Below are 19,348 nucleotides of genomic sequence, written 5' to 3'. Positions count from 1 at the left end.
ACTATTGTGATTTTGTATTTGGTTTATAGTGCATTTATCGAAAACATAATTTGCACGCCGTTCATCAACCTGCAGGTTGAGAAAGGCGGGTTTTCAAGACCTTGGCACAATTCATAAGTATTGACGCGGCGTTCATTGAATATATCTGAATTGAATCTCCGGTCGATAAGCAGATATATAGTCTGCAGAATAACGTGCACAAACTAGGGACGACATTTTACGCACATGTATTGAACCTAGTTTTCCCAGTGCGAGCAGAAGTCATGTTGTGATAGTAACTACTTAATCAATAAAGTCAGAAGCCTGAATTAACTTCCCAATTCGACGTTTTTATTGACGATGTTGTTTCAGCGAAGCATCTCGTCTAAGTTATCACATTATTAAAAAATTCTTCACAATAGCGACTTATTTAAAAACCGAGCCAGTTAGCTAATTTCGTTCTATACATAGATGGTGACGTCACTGCGTTATTGTCACCTCTATAATAAGACGCATCACACACCTCCATTTGGAGGCATTTATGACTACGACACAAAGAAGTCCGCGGATGAATGAAGAATTTGATTGAGAAGTTAACATTATTGTTATGATTTAAAACTTAAGTGTTATTTTATTCCGTCTTATAGTCGTATGCTAGTATCAATAAAAAAAAATCGTCAGGTTTCAACAATTTTGCTCTTTATTCATTTTTGTTTAAACTGTACTTTCACTTTCGCTTGTATAACAACAGGGATTTTTTATTGATGAAAGCTTGCAATGAATTAGGGTTTTCAAAACCGCTTAAAGAGTTTCAGAAGGGGTGTCTGATGCATGTTTTGAATAGACACAATGTCTTTGCGATTTTGCCGACTGGGTATGGGAAAGTTTGATATTTCAAGTTGCTCCATTTGCATTAAAAGAGAAGTTCAAGTTGACTTGCTTGGTTTAATTTCGACACCCTTAAACAGTAGTATGATGGACCAAACCAATGCATGGAGCAAACAAGGAATAAGTGCGTGTTTGCTTGACACGCACTGTCAAAGTGGTCTTCCCCTCTAGACGTGTCACTCCCAGTTTTGGAGTGAACTGTCTGCATAATATGTAAATGTATATTTAATATAGAAGTTATTTGTAATAATGGGGTATGTAAAACATAAAGTAATTGTACCAAATTGAACTTATTTGGAGCAAATTAACACAAATAATATGCAAGTGGGAAAATATGGATACATGAGTAAAAGCACTAAGCCTTGAAGTTCTTTGATGGTTGTTTTTAGGGACGCCTCTAACAAATTTTACCAAATAAATAGATCTAATTATAATAGTTTTTTTTATAAATGCCTGATAGAAATTTTTCTTTCAATAATTGAGATCATTAAAAAATTTAGTAAAAGCAAAGCATTGATGTTTTTTTATGGTCATTGTTAGTGGGATAGTATGTTACAAATATAACAATTATAATTATTGTATGAATGAATTTAGATTAGGTGACATCTTTAAAGGCGGATAGTCATTCTTTAGATGAGATTAGCACATTCAATAGTTGAAAAATATATAACACTTTAATGACTTACCATAGTAAAATAAAGAAGCATAGAATCTGTTGCAGGTCATAAAATAAAAAACTGATGTTGAAGAAGCTATAACAAATATTTTACACTGTCGCAATCAGCACTAATAATTTCAAAATAAAAAAATATATATAAAATAAAATTCCCTAGGCTACCTACCTACCTACCCTAGTTGTTTGGGGCAAATTTAAATATTATTAATATCATTGAGTTAAATTATTAACATATCAATACGTTTTGATTACATTTGCTTATTATATTATTATTATAAATAATGAAATAATTTGCAAGGACAGTGCAATTCTGTTTTAATTCGTCTAAATTAGCTATTAGTAAAAATGAAAATGTATGAAGTTTTGATTACTTATGTTTTTTGTTTTTTCAAAACCGGCCTCGATTGCCATAGTTTTCAACATCTTGGCTATTTTTTTTTCACCAAGTTTCTGCCGTGATTAAACAGTGATTAAAAATACATTTTTCTTTTTTTTTATGGATTTTTCTGCTTTGCTTTCAGACAGTCACGTATGAGGAAATATCTGGACCACTGCTCCGAAAGATAGAGTATGGGTACTTTGCTCTTTGAAGTTTCCGTCAATGCTTCCCACGATGCTACGCAATGTGACAGGCTCGTATTCATCATCATCATTCTTGCGAATAGAGAGCAGAATAGCAGATATGTGGCAAGATATTCATCTAGATGGTCGACTGATAAATTGTGGGTTGCCTTTGTTTCGCCTTTCTTGGCAAGATATTTTTTAAATCGACTGACAGCTGCCAGAGTTTTCCGGATAGTGTTTTGTTATCTTCGGCTTCAATTAATTTTTGTACATCTTCGGTTGTTATTTCTATGGCGTCTGATATGTTTTCACTGTTCTCAGTTTTTGACTTTGTTTCAGTAAGGGATTCAAAACAACTTTGATCTAAATTGACATTTGCATTCGTGATTTCATCAAATGGTTCATTAAACACACTCGGATTTATTCCAAACTGATTGGCAAAGTCTTCCTCAGTCATAACAACTTCCTCCATTAAACCGTCCCGAACAATGTCAAACTTATCTCCATCCACAAAGTCTGACATGGTAATGTTTATTTATTGTATTTATATATGTTTCTTATGTTTAAGTCCTTATTTTCAAAAGAAATTAGCTTTTAACGAGCCTTATCAAACACAATTCATGTGACAAAATTGGCAAACTGTAGAAGACGACAAATGTAACCTTAATAATGATTTATGATTTAAAATTATTTCATTACTTAATGTATATTACATTGGGTTTTTATTGTGAAGTGTGTTACTATTTTATTTTTTACTATTTTTACTGCTTTTGTATTGTTTGTATTATTTGTTTGGTCTGTTTATATTAAGTGCTGAACTTTTGACCTAACCTTTGCCCTTGATGTTTGCATATGAGGGCATGTAAAAAAAGTAGTCCGTTTGTTACATGACGTCATCAGCATGTACTTATTCATTCTTAATATTTGTAAAATACCTTTTTTCTGTTTTTGTTGTTGTTTGTGGATTAAATGTAATACATATTGGTATCAAATTGTTTGTATTGATAAATCTGATTCCGTTCAATAAAACAAAACATTGTACTTAAGTCTTAGTAGCCTCCACACATGACTGATATATGAATTTCCTGTTGACCGTGATATAAAAAAAGATATTAGGCAACAGGCTTTCAAGCAGATATCAATGTGGTGGTATGATAAAATACAAATATTGGTTATTGATTCTTTTCTATATAAGCTCCGTTCAAAAATATTCCATTTAACACGATATTCACATAATGTTTCCATTTGTGAATGAATATAGTGTGAGAATTCAAACCTCTTGCAAAAATTATACAACTCTTTCTCGCGCGGATACGGCAGGTGTGGCGGGCAGTAGGCTTTCCGTAGATAAGCCGAACTGACTTGAAACTTTTAGTAACAACATTAGCTGTTCGCTACGCGAACAACTAAAAACTATATCGACTCACGTGGTTTAACTTTTATGATAGGAATTCTTCATTTCGTAAGTTCTATTTAAAACAAAAGTACGTCCACGGTAGACTATGAATATTTGTGTAAACCATATTAGACCCCTTTAAAACATATTCATTTTCGCATCGTGTTTGAAAAATATACTTACATCAAATGTGTTATTTTCTGTGGCAATGATAAATTATACCACCACCACCACCACCACCACCACCACCACCACCACCACCACCACCACCACCGTTGTTCACAGTGACAAAAAACGTATTTAGACAATGGCTGCTACTACAACTTATAGCCCATATGGGTGGCATGCATGTTTTACAAACAGCCCTTGTTTTAATCTACATGATTCATTTTAATTGTTGTTCAAAATTATTTATAAAGAAACATATATAGAGAATATGTGAGTGTTGGATAAAGAACAAGTTTATCATGCTCGGCTCGCACCATGGTAGCGCGAGGATTTATTTAAAAAAAACTCACATAATATTCTATATATCTTATTATTTCTTCCATTTTTACATTATTAACGTTCAAATCGCATTTTTAGACGATTTTGTTCTTCCACAGTTGACAAACGCAGATTCTCCAATTTTTGGAAAAAAACACAAAAATTATCTAAAAATAGCACGCGACAGGTTTATTCAACAAGGTGGGATAGAGGCTAGTCTATTCCATGAGTAGCATGAACCAACAAGGGAGGCAACTCGTGATGGCACAAATTGGCAGTGTACAAAAAGTGGTACTTTATTATATCGCTTAACATGGGTCTAAATTACGCGTAAAATCTCTTTTCTGATTGGATGAAACAGTCCGAAATCACCAAGTAAATAAAGTCGAGATATGAATCTTGCGGAATATTCAATGCCATGCCGCTAGCAAGCTATTTAGAAAGTAAAAATCGTAAACCAACAAGTTTGTTATGTTTGTTTTCTCGGTCATAGACAGTGTTCCTGGCTGAAAACAATGAAATATTAATTATAAATCATTCATGTATTAGTATTAAGCAAGAAAGTGGTAGAATATTTGTGTTAAACATAACTTGTGTCTGCTACAATTTAACGAGTAGTTACGGAAATTAACGATTGTACGGATACCTACCCTAGTTGTTTGGGGCAAATTTAAATATTATTAATATCATTGAGTTAAATTATTAACATATCAATACGTTTTGATTACATTTGCTTATTATATTATTATTATAAATAATGAAATAATTTGCAAGGAGAGTGCAATTCTGTTTTAATTCGTCTAAATTAGCTATTAGTAAAAATGAAAAAAAACAGTGACTTCCATTATTTAGATTATATACATATGAATGCATGAAAAAATGACACTTATATAGTTGAATTATTTATCATAGGTAATAAACAATTAAACAAAAAAAAAGAAAAAAAGAATTACAAATCCAAAGAAAACAACAAACAAGCTGCTTCATAGATAAAGTTAATTAAAGATTTCATAAGCAAAATAATCATTTTGATAATAAATCAAGATTATACTTCAACCAAACAATTATAAATTTATTTGGGGGGGGGGGCGTGAGCACTAGAACTAAAATGGGGAAGGGAAACGTTTGTAAAGGAAACGGCGTGGAATGTCCGGGGAGGAACCATCATAGGGTGAGGGAACGTCCGGAATTCCTGCTAAGGGCGAACGTGTTCTTAATGTGCCTTTAGAAATAGAAGAAATAATTGAAGGAAAGTACTCATTGTTGTATGCCCATCCAGATGCATTTCTGAGCACAACAATTGGAACAGCAATATTGAGTACATTTGAAAGAGATATAACTGTTTAATCCATTGCTGTTGAAACAAATTATTTGAAAGAGTTTCAAATAATTTTATAATTGTTATAAGCAAATTTTGTTTATTCTCTAAAGGAAGCACACAATATAAGCATGCTGATAAAATTTAAAAAGAACACAGTGCGTGAACTGATAGCTTAATAACAACATAAATTGTTACATTCAGGACCAGTGTCGCACCCTACATTTGCAACTTGTTGCAAATCACTTGTTCGATGCAAGAACTGCATGAACACCTGGTATGAGAGCCCACCGCCAGCCAGTTACCCAGGACGGCACACGGCACACGACGTGCCATGACAGGGCTTTATGAGGTCGTGCATGCTCTTAGGAATAATTCACCATACTAATTGAATGTACATGTGTATATGTTTAGCAATTATGTGGATTTTTATTTCATTTCTTAAACAGATATGAATACAGTGTAGTAAATAATTCGATTGTTGTTTATTACTTGAAGAGAAAGGCTACGCCGAACAAAGATATTTTATTGTGCAATGCTTATTGTAATGCATTTTATACATTAAATCAAATCCAATGACTTGAAACAAAAGCAGGCATTTATATTGGTATCGTAATATAACTTTACTGTTGATCTATTCCTTATTCCATTAGACTAGCCAAAACGAGCTGTGCCAAGACTCGTCTATTCTTCCTCTATAATACATGTAATAGTGTAGATTTTATTATTCAAAATAATAGTTTCAAAGGGAGGAAACTGCGCACTAAGATTAATCATGAGTTATCATCCAAATAAAGCTGCGCAGCGCCCCTCGTTTTCCGTTTTCCGTTTTCCGTGTATCGTTTTATCAAATCAAGAACGATAAATGAGAGCAGGCGCTTTGTTTCAATTTTCAAATATTAAATTTTTTGTAATTTAAATTGAAACGAAATAGGAATAGACATACACGGTTCGTGTTTTGTTTTGTAATTAGTAAAACGAAAAACGATATAAATAAGACGAGTTGTTCTTTGTTTTTTTTGTATTTGTTTCGGTTATAAGAAAATTGGAATATGAACTAATATGCGTTTATTTTCGTGTTTCGTGTTGTCGAATGCAAAACGAAAAACGAAAAGACGGTATGTACACGGACCAACTAATATGTGTTTTATCTTATAGTTCAAAATAATGTTCTACCGCTTATAGACGCGTATAAACAATGATGATCAGTGATAATGGGGTACCGTTGTACTTTTTTAAGCACGGATGTTTTATTGTTTTATTCATCAATTGTTTCTTGCAATGATTGGAACTGACATATTCGACAATTGATTTACTGTGAATGTAATATGTTTTTTATGGATACATATTTGGCTATGTTTGAACTTGTTATTGACTTGTATATTAAGTACTAACCTATCATTGTCTTTATACTTTAAAGATGCTGCATCGTTCAAACATTATTTTAGCTTTGCATGCTCTAAAAAGGTTGAAAATTGTCCTGCTAGCAAACTATATTTTATGCAAACAATGGATTTTGAAGAGCAAAGACTACCGGCCTTTTACGGACTTCGTTATTTACATTGGAATTGGCGAGTATCTCCGGAAAAAAAGTTCCGTTATAGACGCATATACTAGACGTAGAAGCTCCAAAGACTCCGACATTCACCGACAACCATTGGATCACCAGCGAAATTTAAACAAACCGTTATATAGGACAGAATAGGCAGAAAAACAACGCTTTGAGACAACTTCAAACCGTTGATCAATTGTCACGTATAGTCTAAAACATTCGATAAACATGAGTGTACTAAATGCGCAGGAACATTAAAATCTCCAACATATTACCGACGACGGTATTTAAGAAAAAAAGGCTTACCTCCAAAACGACTGTTTCATGCGAACTATCCCGTGAAGACGATCGACGATATGAAGTGTTTCGGCTCAAATAACTCATTTTGAAGAACCAATTAATTCCGTGAGTATTCACAATAAAACGAATGAACACACTTTGTTTATAAATAGAATAAATCAAATGTGAAAATTATCAACTAGAAAGCACGTTTCACTTCTGTTTTTAGTGATTCATCCATACCGTTGTAAGTAACTGTTTTTTTTCACTATACATAAACTTCAAGTTATAAGCATTAACAACTTTAAATTCCAATAGTGGTTTACATAATTGTGCTGAGATATTTAAAACACGTCTAACGCAAACAGTGACTTGCATTTTGAGCGAGGACCGCTTATTTTATCTCTTACATCTTATGTTCGGTCCACATATACAGTAGAGATAGCGTCTGTTTGCGATTGTTTGCGCTTACTTCAATGCGCAATAGGGGTTATCTGCCAGTCATGTTCAATGTACCTATGAAGTTTCGTGATCCTAGGGCCTAAGCGTTCTTGAGTTATCATCCGGAAAACATCTGGTGGACGGACGGACCCACCGACGGACCGTGCAAAACAATATACCCCCTCTTCTTCGAAGGGTGGCATAAAAGTATTGTCAAATCAAAGTTCCCAAATAACCAACAAAAGGACGTAACTAAAAAAAATCAGTGTGCAAAAAAAAGTGCACAGTGCCCCATTTACTAGCTATGCATGTAATTCTGTAGCCTCATCCCACCCTAATGCATCTTCTGCCTCTTCCCATGATTCAGACTTCTCTGCATCAACTTTCATGTCGACTTCAATGGCCGTCTTTGATGGGGAAGCTGTGGACATTGCTGGTGAAAGTGGCTCAGACACTGGACATGACTTAGAAGAGCAAACTGCTGTACCCATATCCATTAAGCATGCAAACAACCTAAGTCAATGCCCTGATTGTGTGAAAAAGAATCAAGCAATTGAAGACTTGAAAAAAGACTGAAGGGGGGCAGGAGAAATTATGTTGGTGATGCGTTTCCTGAGAGTGTTGCTTCACCCAAGAGACGATACGTATCCAATACCAGACCAGAGATGAAGACGGGTGACTTTGTAATGTTCAAAAACTGTAAAGATCAAGAATAAAAAACTCTGCCAGTTCATTGTAAAATTATAAGACCGTCAATGGCAATCTTATTGAAACTGTTGATCTGTACAAGTGGCTTTTGTTAAAGCCTTTAGTGACTAGGCTGTTTGTTCATTTTGTCTTTTTTTGTTTTCGAAAAAGTACCACTTTGACATATCAACATGTATGCTGGAGCTTGAGCTATTTAAGACAGATAACTGAATGTTTAAAACTAATGTTTTGAAGTTGTTTTGCTTTTCTGTAATTATTATGCTCATTGAAGGTGCTGATTCAAGACAACAGATCACCCCCAGTAAGGTTCCAGTTGCTGGCGCCTGGGGCCACTATTGCCTTTTTGCCATTGTGGTTAGAAGAAGTATTGTCTTCCATTGGCACTTTGTCTTCAAGAAGGAATTAACATGCTTCAAAATTAGGAAAACCTGTAAAGATTAACCATTCCGCCGAGATAATAAAGAAGTTGATGGACAGTTTCTTTGACCCAGAGGAGCGGGGAATTGACGGAGGAACTGCAGCCTTCAAGGACAATGACATATATAAGTCTATCAAACATAAGTTTGATTTTGACTGGGCGTTTATCTCTTTCTTGCTGTTTATAGACCAGCAACAAAAATGTGCTCAAATTATATTTAATTTTGGAAATATAAAATAGGAAAAAATCATTCAAAATATAATTTGGATACCACATTATAATTATTTGATCATAAACACTTGGCAGGAAAGCTAGCCCATTTTTAGACATTTTCTATTGTAGACAGTTTTGTTAAAAGATATTCCTTATTTGCATTTTCAGAGTATGCTGTTCTCCATATGTTTTAATGATATTTCATAGCATACTGCGTGGAAGGAATTATACAATTGCATTGGAAGTCATTGTACTGCAAATGGATTGTCCATGCTCTTCTTTACTTGACTAGTTACACATTGTTATGAAATAATTGTTATAATTTTGAACATTTCAACTGCCCATATGTCAGTTGATGAATCTTTTTTTATGAAAGTAATATTACAAAAGATACAGAAATGAAACTCCAGCTACGCCAGCAGTATAGCATAAAACTAATGAATCCATGCGATACCCTTTTTCATGCCTAAATAGCTATTGTCAAACTTGTGATAGCTATTTAACTTGTCAAATCCCCACAAAGTTGTTCGTGTGTAATGTATGTTGTTTTTATTTCAATTATGACTTGCCCGACATCATATTGGTAATACGTTTCAGTTGTTCTTAATGGTGAACCAAACACCGTTCATGCAGAGGCTGCTTCTGAGGAATGGTAGCGAAATGGTTCTTCTAGACGCAACCAACAAAACATGTAGGTTTTCCCTGCCTCTTTTTTCCCTCGCGATGAAAACAAATGTTGATCACCAGGTTGTTGCTGCCTTTATTATCGAACACAAAAGCACTGCAATGATTCAATGGCCATAGCAATCATCAAACAAGCTCATCCTGAATGGCATCCAGTCAACTACATGATTGATAATGATGAAAAATAGATTGACACAATAGAATTTCATTTCCCAGGTACGTCAGTTAATGACCATATGTCATCATCAACATTATGAAAAATATTCGCAATTTACATAATGAAACACATGACTATGAATAGTAAAAGTAGCAATTTTAAAACCTTATTTATTTGTTTGTTCCTTATATATTTTTTTATTATGTCAAAAGACAATCAGCGATTTATTTTGCAAATCATTGACCATTGCCCACAATCATGAAATAAATGACGAGTGTCTATAAAACAATTACGTGTTTAGGTCACCTTAAATTATTTTGAATGATCAGGATGGCTTTATTGTGGACAGTCTTTGTCTGTTGACTGTTGTCATGAATGCTATATAAAGTTCTGTTTTGTTTTTATAATTAGTTCACATGAGGTTAATAGTTGATTACTTTAACCAGATTCAAGAGGCCTAATTTGTGATTTTCACCGGTATAAGCATGGATGAGATGGTTCAAGCAAACAAAAAAGGCCATACAAAACAAATCCAAAGTGCTTAAGTTTATGCAAGGTCTTGCAGATGCTGAAACAGAAGACAAGTTTGACACTAGACTTCAGAATCTTTGCCGCTCTAATTTGTTGGCATCAATTGGATCTTACTTGGAGACTCATTGGTTACCAATAAAAGAGGTATATGTATACATGGCGGTGGAAAATATTGTTAGTTAAGACTACCCAAGTATAACAAGTGCATTTGTAAACAATCCCTTAAAGTACTATACATAAGTACACTTAATACAGAAAATAAACCAATACAAGAGGTACATGTATACCTGGTGGGGGAAATACATTTGTATTGCTAGTTAAGACTACCCAAGTATATCAAGTGCATTGGTGAATAATCCCTTTATGATATTTGCATAAGTACAGTTAATAATGAAAAATAAAATAAGTGTCCATATATTATATTCTAGATTGTGAATATAATATTAAAATAAAATGTTTCTTTGATTTTAAATAATATTGTTCTAAACATTATATTTCCGATCAATTTAATAGACCTTTATATGCGTAATAATAAACGTATTCATTTTTAAACTACCATCAAAATCAGTAAACAACGCGGGAATATTTCGTGTATTTCCAATAAACGAACAAAAAGCTCCATTCTGCAACAAAAACGACGAAAGTGTGTTGATGTACAGAGAACACTTTGGCAAGCAATGAACTCAAGCATTGTAAGCAAGAGAAATAGAACTTGAGCCAGACGCTGGTCATTCACGGACCTCCCTCCCGTCTAGGTCGAAGTGACTGTTGTTGGAACAGTTATATAGTGACCAGCAGAAATGTAACTCAAGCAAAACACTTGACACTATACTGGCCCCCTCCTGTTGAGGTTGAAGTGACAATGGTTGGGATAGTTATCTAGTGAGCAGCAGAAACCGAATTCAAGCCAAACACTGGACTTGTACTAACCGCTTTCCTCTTTAGGTGAAAGTGACTGTTGTTGAAACAGTTGTGTCGTGAGCAGCATAAATGTAACTAAGTATCAAATATTTGCTTCAGGATCTTTATTTCCATCGACGATGATCAAGACCTGAAATTAACAATAATGATAATTAGATCTATAAAATGATAATTAGAGAAATGACGCTATACTATCCTCTATCTCCCCCCTAGTATTTGGGTATGAAATGTTCATATGAAATAATATTACACTTTAACTGAAGTTGAAACAAAGACTGATTTCAATAACTGGGAACAATGGAGCCCAATAGGTCTACTCCCATAAATGTAAGAAGAAATTTGAACTTTTTAACTGCAACAAAAACAAAGCAAATGTCTCTGATGTGGTCAAATATACGAGTCTTTGTCAACAATCACATGACATAGTCTTTTTGCCACTCTGGGGAAATTCTAGTTATTCATAATCGTCTGACTGGAGTGCACAACAGGTCCGTTGGCGGGGTTATGCGGTTTGGTGTCTCACGACTTGGCCCTGTGTCCACGGAAACGTCTACTGGTCGACTGTCAGGACTCGGAGGCTCAGTATAGGCTAGCTGACGACGACTCTGCAGCAGGTTACCTCGGCTGGGTGTCTCACTGCTGCTTGGCGTTACCGTACTGGGAAATGGTTCACGTAAATCACATCAGCACGAAAACATCCTATTAATAAATACATTTTCAATTCTAGTCCGAATGCAATCAGAATACGTTGTCTAGTTGTTTTACGAGTACCGGTATAAACAACGTTGCAAAACAAGCTCATACGTACCAAACTATATTAAACGGTATTTTTCAAGTAAGTTTTATAATAGTTGAATTCATACTGATGGTTTCGATTGTTTATTTTGTTTGATTTTGAACAACACGTTTTTCGTATACTTTCAGATTAGCATGGCCACATTGCTGGGGCATGTCATGTCCATAGTCCTGGATCAGAGCAGTAAAGCAGACGATCTCATTCACTGTTACCGAGGCGACGACTTCATGGCAGACGAAGTGACACCACGTGAACACACCCCGTCATCTCCCGAGACTTTTGCGGCGGTATACGACGTATTCATGGATACGGTCTCGTCTTCTGGCAATAACGATGGCGCGGAGATCACATGCGGTTCCGGGACCCAAGCGGAAATCGAGTTCTCCCCAGATACAATTCAGATTGACCAGCCTAAAACGCAAGTTGCCAAGGACTCGGTGTTACCCAAGAAAACTAACTCGTTCTCTATAGATTCAATACTAGGAAACCGGACTATCGTTGCTCCGACTGTGGACAATTCGTCTCCTTCATGGTAAGCAAGTTCTAGTGTTAATTATCAGATGCAAACGCCCGACTGGACTATACGTCAAATATATAAACCCAATGGAAATTATCATGAACCGGAACCGGACAGTTTGTACTGGTGCCACGCGTGTGATGAGTTGTGTGAAAACGAGAGCGAGACAGCCAGGCACCAGAGGGAACACGCCGACAACAGGATCCCTGCTTGCTAAAGGAACCTCTATTCTACAAACACGGATACACCAGTGTCCACAAGAAAATATCGTATTCAAAACAACTGAATTGTGGATTGTGTGACAAGATCGTGACCAGTAACTTCTTGTGCCGCCACATGCGCGCGCATCACTGTCACAAGTGCGATGTGTGTGCAGTGTTTGAGAAGTTACGCAAATATAAAGAAAAATGTGCGCGCGCATTCAGGGTCTATGTCTGTGTCGTGTGAGAAATGTAAGTCGAACGCAGTAAGCAGACGAGTTTTGAGCGTCCACAATTTACATGTTCATCGCCATACCTTGTGAAAATATTGTGGACTCAAGTTCATCAATAAGTACGCATGCGCACAACACGAACGCTCACACAACGGAAGAAAGCCGTACGCATGTCAAGTTCCTGGATGTAGAAAGACGTTTGCGCAGGGCATACAGCTTCAGCTTCATGCCAAAGTTTATTTGTGATTTATTGATCAATAAATATATTTTGTTGAGACACAGTAATATTGAGTGTCTGTCTGTGTCTTTCGCGATTGTATTTACTATTTAGTACTATTTTTGTAGTGCTTTTCGTTGTATTATTGTTTAGCTTTAAACAAGTTTTATGAATATTGATTTGTGTAAGAAGATACATTCACTTAATTGTATACCACATTTAGTATATGAGTTTTGAATACGTGAAATACAATTTAGTAATAAATTGAACATTTACTATTAATTGTGTTTAAATATTGTCCTTTATACCTCACAAACCGACGCTTTGAAAATAGCATCGATCATTTATAAAACGTTATATGTAATGTAATGAATGTATTGATTACATTTATCGAATTTGTGAATAAATTGACATAAATTGACATTTTAAAGCATTTGTAATAGGAAGTGCCTTAAATATAACAATTTCAATACAAACACATACTTAAACTATTTTAAACACATTTTTCAATGAAAGAAACCAACAGTATTTTGTAATTCTTTCTTTCTTATATTTACGGACGGCACGGACCATACAGACCAGATTTTCAGACCAAACAGACCACTTTTGCAAACGAGACTATTCATATGCAAAATAACAGTAATTTCATGTTTATCCAATAGTACATTTAATTTCATGTTCATCCAATAGTACATTTATCAATTTAATAAAATATTCAAGTTTTAAATGTCAGCATATTTTTACGTTCTATGACACTGGTATGTAGTTTTATTGTACGAACCCCATTTCCGAACCATGATGCCCATGTACGAAATAATATGTATTTCATGTTCATTAAATGTTGCATTCATACATTTAATGAAATATTGACTTCTCTGTAAATACACATAATTGCATTCATATGGCACAAATATGGTTTACCGCACGTTTGCAAAATGCGTTATTTGTAAAGGTTTACAACATTATGATAGACGATATCCAGCAAATTTGTGTATTTTCCAGGTTTGTTGTTTTAAAGGGACCTTATCACATATTTTGGCATGTATTGAAGCTTGTCATTCAATGCTTTATATTGATAAATTTAAACATTGGACCTAAAAGTCTCCAGTAAAAAAAAAGAATACAATTAAAAAAGAACAAAAGTAACCATCAACTTGGCTCGAACCACTGACCCCTGGAGGCATGGAGTAAAAAGTCTCCCGCATAGACCACTCGACCATCCGTGCTCATGATATGAGCGGATGTATACTTACATCAGCAATCATCGTAGTTTCCCAAAAATAAACGACAACAACAGAACTCTCCAAATCATTAATTCGTTTCGCGTTGCAACGCTTTATAATTTTCAGGTTTTCAAATCATCAAAAGATACATATAAAAGACATTTAAGAGCATGGTAAAAGTTTAGTATTACTATTTCCTCACAAATACCATAAATTAAACGAAAATTAGCGAATCTGAAACTTTTTTTTTAATTTTGACAATTTACCAAAACGTAAAAAGGCCCCATTTAGAGATTTTAAACGTTTTTGACCTGCGATTACCGGTAAGGCGGTTATCATAACCTTTAACGTCAGTGTTCGTATGTAATGATCGGCCAGTTTTCGACAAGACAGATGGTGTTCATTATCCAAGTTTATTCAAAATTGTTGAATATATGTTGCTCACCTTGTTTAAACTTATTTATTTTAGCTCGATTGCATAAGAAGTACTTACTTCTTACATGAAACGCTATCGAGTCCGTTTCCTGTGCCTAGAACCACTTTTTGTCTTTGAATGAGATCTAAAGAACGCTACCACAGTGGGAATCGAAACCCATGCCCCCCCCCCCCCCCCCCCCCCCCACCTTCGCCCCCATTTTACCACCGATTTTCCGTTTATCGCGACAGTATACTATTTATGTACTTCTGTTGCTCACAATTCAAATAAGAAGCATTCACAGATAGGTTATTTTTTATTTATCGATAGTTCATTATGTCTTCCACTGACGATTTACTGAACGAGTACTGACCCTGAAAATCTGCGATGTTAGTGGGCCAAAATTTATTGCGATGTGTCAAATGAAAGGGTAAATGTTATACTTATAATTAACCGAAGAAATTTTTGTTAATATAATACACTATACAAAGGGGAATTTGTTCGAGAAAGACAATCTACAATTGCGTCCGATTCATTTGAGTAATGTGTACACAATACGTTAATAAACAATAAACACATACAAAACAATGCAATACGTACACTATTTTATATATTATCGGGAAGGCATATTATCGGGAAGGCATATTACCAAAATAACATAAGCTGTGAGTAGCTATTAACACTGACATGTATAAATAGCGTTCATTATTTTTACAGTTGCTCTATTAATTATGTTCATATTTATCCGATGATGGTAAATATACAGTTTGATTCTAGGAAAAAGGAAAATTTAAATACAGACGCAAAAGACAAAAATATGAACAGCCAGTATAGTAACATGTAGCCCGTTCCGGAAACAATTTATTAATTCGTTCGCGGTTTAGGGTGACGAATACGGTCATAATATACTTAAGAAATAATATTTTTCTATCATGGTTTGTTGTCGAATAACCCACAGTAAGGCGTATAGATGCGTAGGAATTAAATCACGAGTGCGAAGCACGAGTGATTTGATAACACGCATCTTTACAACTTACTGTGGGTTATTCGACAACAAACCATCATAGAAAAATATTATTTCGATTACTAGTATAACACGATTCTGATTGATTTAGTTCAAGCTTTTGGACATGAACTATATTTTTCAATACTCTGCCCTTCTTAGTACAAAGTTCATTATTTAGTGACGTCATTGAATTGTACAAACATATGACGTCATTTTCATTCATAAATATGTTGCAAATGACATCACTTTCATAGAGAACAACAAACAAAATGACGTCATGTTTATTGATGCTACTGAACAGCTGACATGCTATAAATTTTTATTTAAGTACGTTTCCTAACAAATAGCATTCTTTGTAGGCTTGGTTATGCCACTTATCACCAAATATACAATTTGTTGTTACAGTACATTTATATACATGCTACATTTATTACATTTCTCTTACAGCGGGTTTTAGCACGTGCATTTTACTGCAATATTTTCGTTATTTATTCGGAACTATTTTCGAAACATTAAGCTCCGCCCATACATTATTGTAGAATAACCCACACTTTATTTCCTTCTTTGAATATAGAAAACAAATCGCGTGCCGTGTTAGAATTAAGAAATAATATTTTTCTACCATGGTTTGTTGTCGAATAACCCACAGTAAGGAGTATAGATGCGTAGGAATTAAATCACGAGTGCGAAGCACGAGTGATTTGATAACACGCATCTTTACAACTTACTGTGGGTTATTCGACAAGTGGAATGTTACCTTTTTCAGTGCAATGCTTTACTATAGGTCTTTAAGTTTATCATTTCTTCAGGGATTTAGTAGTGAAAACCTATTCACGCCCTACCAATATCTCCTAAAGATAAAATCCTTAGAATAGTTTAAAGTGTAAAAACGCCTTCGAGTCAACTACAGTATGATATTTTTTTAGACAGTATGTCACGATTATTCAGTATACTGTAACCTAAAACGAGCGTTTGATGAGGAAAGCGTGTTGATAATGGTCAATTCATGTGAAAAGCTGAACAGCTATGCCGAAAAAAAATCTCGCATTTTATTTAAAGACGCAAAATATTACATCGCATAAAGGACAATTTTCAAAACGTATGTCCAATTGAAATACTTTAATCGAATCGGAAAAATAATAAAGCGAAAGCAATGATATTCGTCGATAATATTGCGAAAACTTTAAATAATGACACAGCGCTCAAACCAAGTCCTTAAAACAAAAGCATGCGTCGTGTAGTGGTAGCTAGTCAGCTTTGGCTTCTAGAGGTCCAATGTTAAAACCAAGCTCATGTCCATTTTTTTCTAAAATAAATTTTGTATAATCATTAAGATTTAAGATTCGTTCAAATTCGTATAGTTTACTTACTTAATTTTCATTTAGTGACACCTTTGAGAATCTGTGCAAAATTCTTGTTACTAAAATTAGAAATATTAAAAAGATATTTGCTATTGATTCATTGACTATTTTGTCTCAAATAGTTTTTAGTTAAATGTGTGTTTACATTTTAATAGTAAACTATAATTGCCCAACTGTCAGATGTTATCAAATATGTCGATTTTTTAAAAGGTCGTGTAGTTGTAATATAAACTATATAGTCATGCCATGGCGTACTTCTTTTATTAAACGATCTTGTCTCTCTTAACGCTTCTGATTTTTCTTTAAAAAAAAGGGAATTGATAAAAAAGAATCGTAACATTTCAATTTCTATGTCCTAATTATATATAACGTATACAACACGCTCATACAAAATGCAGTATTAAATAAGGTAAAGGTATCTTCTTGCACATTTATATATTTATAAAACTATTTAATGCTGAACAATTTTACAACAACAAGCACTAGAATAGTAGCACTTAAAACAACAGTTAGAGACAAATGTAGACACTAAATTTTACTGTGTCTACATAAATCATATATTTACTGTTCAATCACAATTCAGAAATGTACTTTGGAGTGAAGCTGGAGCTGTAAGTCCTGCGCGAACGTCTTACTACATCCGGGAGCTTGGCATGCGTTAGGCTTTCTTCCAGTGTGCGAGCGTTCGTGTTGTGCGCATGCGTACTTGTTGTTGAACTTCAGTCCACAGTATTTGCACAATGTTTGGCGATGAACGTTTAAATTGTGGACGGTCAAAACTCGTCTGCTTCCAGCTTTCGAATTACATTTCTCACACGACACTGACATAGGCTCCGCATGGGCGCGAATATTTTTCTTAATGTTTGAGTTACTTCTCAATTGACTTCACACACATCGCACTTGTTACAATGATGCGCGCGCATATGGCGACGTAAGAAGTCACTGGTCACGATCTTGTCACACAATCCACACTTCAGTCGTTTTGAATACGATGTTTTCTGGTGGACACTGGTGTATCCGTGTTTGGAGAATAGGGGTTCCTTTAGCAAGCAGTGATCCCTGTTGTCGGCATGTTCCCTCTGGTGCCCGGCTGTCTCGGTCTCGTTTTCACATAACTCGTCACAAGCGTGGCACAAGTAGAGTCTGTCCTGTTCCGGTTCATGATTTTTCCATCGGGTATAATTTTTTTACATGTTTTCCAGTCGGGCGTTTGCATCGAAGAATTAACACAAGCATTTGCTAACCACGATGGAGACGCACTGTCCACTGTCGGAGTATCGGACGTCCTGTTTCCTAGAATGTAATCTATAGAAAACGAGTTAGTTTTCTTGGGTTTCACAGAGTCCTTGGCAACAAGCGTTATAGGCTGGTTTATCTCGAATACGCCTGCAGAGAACTTGTACGCGACTTCCGTCGTCGCACCGAAACCGGATGAGGTCCAAGCGCAGTCGTAACAGAATAGTCAGTATCCATAGAGACAACATATTCCGTAGCAAACGTCTCGGGAGATGACGAGTTGTGTTCACGTAGTGTCAGTTCGTCTTCCATGAAGTCGTCGCCTCGGTAACAGGGGATGAGATTGTCTACTTTACTGCTGTTATCCAGGACTAAGGACATGACATGCCCCAGCAATGTGGCCATGCTAATCTGAAAGTATAAGAAAATGCGTTGTTTAAAATCAAACAAAATAATTAATCAAAACCAAAAATTTTAAACTCCGATACATTAACTATTAAGGTACCTTTAATATATAGTTTGTTACATAGACATTGGCACGTTTAGCAACGTTGTAAATGTTTGTAAACGTTAACCAGTCGATTTTAAGTGCATTTGATGACGATAAAATGCTTTCCCTCGGCATTTCCGCTCTGGTGTGAATTACTTGAACATTTCCCGTTACTTGAATTTTGCACGAGAAATACTTGACGATTTTTAAAAACATCAATGACAAATTTCATTTAAAATAATATACGCTTTAAACCGATATCATGTTCTTATATTCGTTCAGATTTAAAATTGAAAGAGAGTTATACACGCGCGTCAATGTCAATGTATTATTTTTTAATTAATTCATTATCTACTAAAATGCGTTCATAAATCACAATCATGAGACACATGGATAAATGAAGAGTTATGCATAATAATGATTTCATGAGACAAATGGATACA

The 19,348-nt window shown here is 34.9% G+C and overlaps 2 protein-coding genes and 1 long non-coding RNA gene across 23 annotated transcripts in view; 2 read left to right on the top strand and 1 right to left on the bottom strand.

The window, feature by feature from the left end:
- The window catches only part of LOC127837082 (neurogenic locus notch homolog protein 1-like), a 394,957-nt gene that overhangs the window by 118,977 nt on the left and 256,632 nt on the right, over window positions 1–19,348 (bottom strand). The window contains exon 1 of one of the 21 annotated variants that reach the window (XM_052363904.1): window positions 7,166–7,570. The exons of the other annotated variants lie outside the window; for them this stretch is intronic. Within the exon in view, the coding sequence (XP_052219864.1) occupies window positions 7,166–7,243 (78 nt within the window). The 5' untranslated portion in view covers window positions 7,244–7,570. Of the gene's footprint in view, window positions 1–7,165; window positions 7,571–19,348 lie in introns of those variants that run through there. 21 annotated transcript variants of the gene reach the window in all.
- Window positions 5,925–7,293, top strand: LOC127837086 (uncharacterized). Its single transcript, XR_008029095.1, has 2 exons — window positions 5,925–6,256; window positions 6,728–7,293. It is a non-coding gene; the product is annotated as an uncharacterized LOC127837086 (long non-coding RNA).
- LOC127837085 (uncharacterized) lies at window positions 9,429–13,370 on the top strand. Its single transcript, XM_052363924.1, has 3 exons — window positions 9,429–9,818; window positions 10,206–10,434; window positions 12,136–13,370. Exons 2-3 carry the CDS (start codon window positions 10,249–10,251, stop codon window positions 12,541–12,543), a joined length of 594 nt encoding a protein of 197 aa, XP_052219884.1. The 5' UTR covers window positions 9,429–9,818; window positions 10,206–10,248; the 3' UTR covers window positions 12,544–13,370.

The sequence above is a fragment of the Dreissena polymorpha genome, chromosome 7 (genome assembly GCF_020536995.1).
Source record: "Dreissena polymorpha isolate Duluth1 chromosome 7, UMN_Dpol_1.0, whole genome shotgun sequence".
NCBI classification, from domain to species: Eukaryota; Metazoa; Mollusca; class Bivalvia; order Myida; family Dreissenidae; genus Dreissena; species Dreissena polymorpha.
The sequence above is the reverse complement of the archived record's forward strand: the minus strand, read 5'-3'. Positions and strand labels throughout refer to the sequence as shown.

Coding starts and splice junctions, on each gene's coding strand:
- LOC127837085 (XM_052363924.1), top strand. CDS start 10,249: ATGAGATGGTTCAAGCAAACAAAAAAGGCCATACAAAACAAATCCAAA. Junction 10,435..12,135: donor ATTGGTTACCAATAAAAGAG/GTATATGTATAC, acceptor GTATACTTTCAG/ATTAGCATGGCCACATTGCT.